Genomic DNA, 2,251 nt, shown 5'->3' with positions numbered 1-2,251 from the left:
AGGATAGACTCCCCGATTGTTGCTACCGGGATAATTCGGTCTCTTGGGAGGTGCATGATGCCCTTCCCACTTTCTTTTCTCACCACCCGTTGCCCTCTCCTCTCTCCCTCTAGCGTAAGCCGTTTCCATGATCTTGGCCTCTTCTATCGTCTCCCTGAGAGTGGACGCCCTCGAATTCCTAACCATTACCATCATGTCAGCAGGTAGCCCTTTAAGGTAGGCTTTCCTCTTGTCTTTCTCTGTTGGGGCCACGTGCCCCACCAAGTTTAGTTTTTCCATGAAGAGTCGAGTGTAGTCTCTTACCGTCATATTTCCCTTCTTTAAGGTTCGGAACTCTTCTTCTATGCGGTCCATCTCTTGTTCATTGCAATATTCCTCCATTACTTTTTCCTTGAAAGTGGTCCAACTCATCTTGGTTAATTCAGTGCCATCGATGGTCGAGATGACAATGTTCCACCAGGTGAGAGCTGTACCCCTTAGCATTTGTGAGCCGAATTTTGCTTTTTGCCCCTCGTCACAGTCACAAGCCCGGAAAGCTTGTTCGATCTCTCTGAGCCAGTTCATGCATGCTACTGGATTGTCTCATCCTTTAAATTCTGGCGGTTTGCAACTCAGAAATGTTTTGTAGGAGCAACCTTTATTCACTTGCCTCGCCTCAATCGTTGCTAACTCTTGAGTTGGGATTTCGTTTCCGGTACCCCCAGATCCCACTATAGTTACGTTCTCGGCAACTGCTTCATTTTTACGATTGTTGGCATCTCTATCCTCCAACAGTTTCATAAAGAATTCTTGCTGATGGGTCATGGCTCTGTTCATGGCATTCATCATTGTACCCAACATTCTTGATTCCGGGGTTTCTTCTTCCATAACTGGATTAGAGGTGGTACGGTCGACCTGGGGAACGTGATCATCTCCACCACCCAAGGTGTTTTGTCTAGGAGGAAACCTTGCGACGGTGGCTTGTGGCGGTTGATCTGCTGTGGACTCGGTCACTGCATGACCTTCCGGAGAGGTATCCCGCCTACTTCGAGTATTTACCATTACGGACTGTCGTACAAGAGGGTGAAAGAGAGTTAGGATAGGACGAACACGGAATCTAACATAATACATACCGATACATTCAAAAATTCTGTAATGACAGGAAGTTCAAGCACGCTTGTGTAACAACTTACTCAAAATAGCATTAGCTAAGTGAAATTTTGAATAGGTTATACATAAGAATTCTTACCACTATTGTCACAACTCATGAATGGATACTTTGATTACTCTAATGCTCTCCTATCTTAAAAGTTTCTACCCATTCCTCACCCAATGTTCTTACGATCTCAGCTTAAGTCTAGGCGTTATGATCCCTTACCTAGTTCCCTTAAACTAGTGCTCTGATACCAACTTGTAACACCCAAATCACTTATAAGAAGCAATAAAAAAAAAAACTAAAACAAAGGAAATAAATTCAAGCAAAAGAAATAAAATTCTGGAACGTGAATTCTTGAAATTTACACTATAGGCAAAAGGCCATAGCAAGGCGTTACAAACGATTATCGAGACGATAAATAACAACCTACTAATCTAGAATTTTCTACAACTAGATTATAGACGGGTGTTTCTATCAATCTCCAAAAATACGGCATTTTCCAGCTTAACGCTCAAGAGAACGAGGCTTTACTACAAAAGAGCCTCTTCACGAAACAATGCTCCTCTCAACCCGTTTTGGCCCTGCTACTAAAAGAACCTGCTAAACAAGTCATACCAAAGAAGAAGTGTTAGGCTTACGCCTAGTRAGTCCAATTAAATCCACAAGGTACAGAGAAACCTGAAGTTATAAATGTTACCAGTTTAAGCACTGAAAGGTCGCAGTTAGATTAATATATTGCCAGGAGTATTAAACATCAGAGATTGACGGGGGAGACCCGATTACCGTTGATTAAGACGAACACAAAGTAAGTCGTAAATCACCGTTATAGAGCGTCACTTATGGCATTAACCAAAATCCAGTCATTTAGCCATTCGTGATCGTAAGCTCTTTATCTCGGAAATTACACAATAATCACAATGCCTATTTCCGAGTGGTAGTGAAAGRATGATTTGGAGGTTACATAATAATCACAATGCCTACCACCAGTTCACACCATCCTTCACACATAATAGAATAAAACAATTTTCGAACACAAAGTTTCATCCCGTTTCAAAACACTTATTTGGATGGTTAATATTAGGCATACAAGTACTTATGATATTATCCCCAACCCCG

At 42.0% G+C, this 2,251-nt stretch overlaps 1 protein-coding gene across 1 annotated transcript; it reads right to left on the bottom strand.

Moving 5' to 3' along the window:
* Positions 1–26: 26 nt before the first annotated feature.
* LOC112505465 lies at positions 27–564 on the bottom strand (the record flags this gene model as incomplete). Its single annotated transcript, XM_025109371.1, has 1 exon — positions 27–564. A coding segment is annotated over exon 1 (538 nt), but the record flags the coding sequence as incomplete, so codon positions are not given.
* Positions 565–2,251: the final 1,687 nt, after the last annotated feature.

Source organism: Cynara cardunculus, unplaced genomic scaffold (assembly GCF_001531365.2).
Source record: "Cynara cardunculus var. scolymus isolate 2C unplaced genomic scaffold, CcrdV1 Un_Scaffold_11241, whole genome shotgun sequence".
Lineage (NCBI taxonomy): Eukaryota > Viridiplantae > Streptophyta > Magnoliopsida > Asterales > Asteraceae > Cynara > Cynara cardunculus.
The sequence above is the reverse complement of the archived record's forward strand: the minus strand, read 5'-3'. Positions and strand labels throughout refer to the sequence as shown.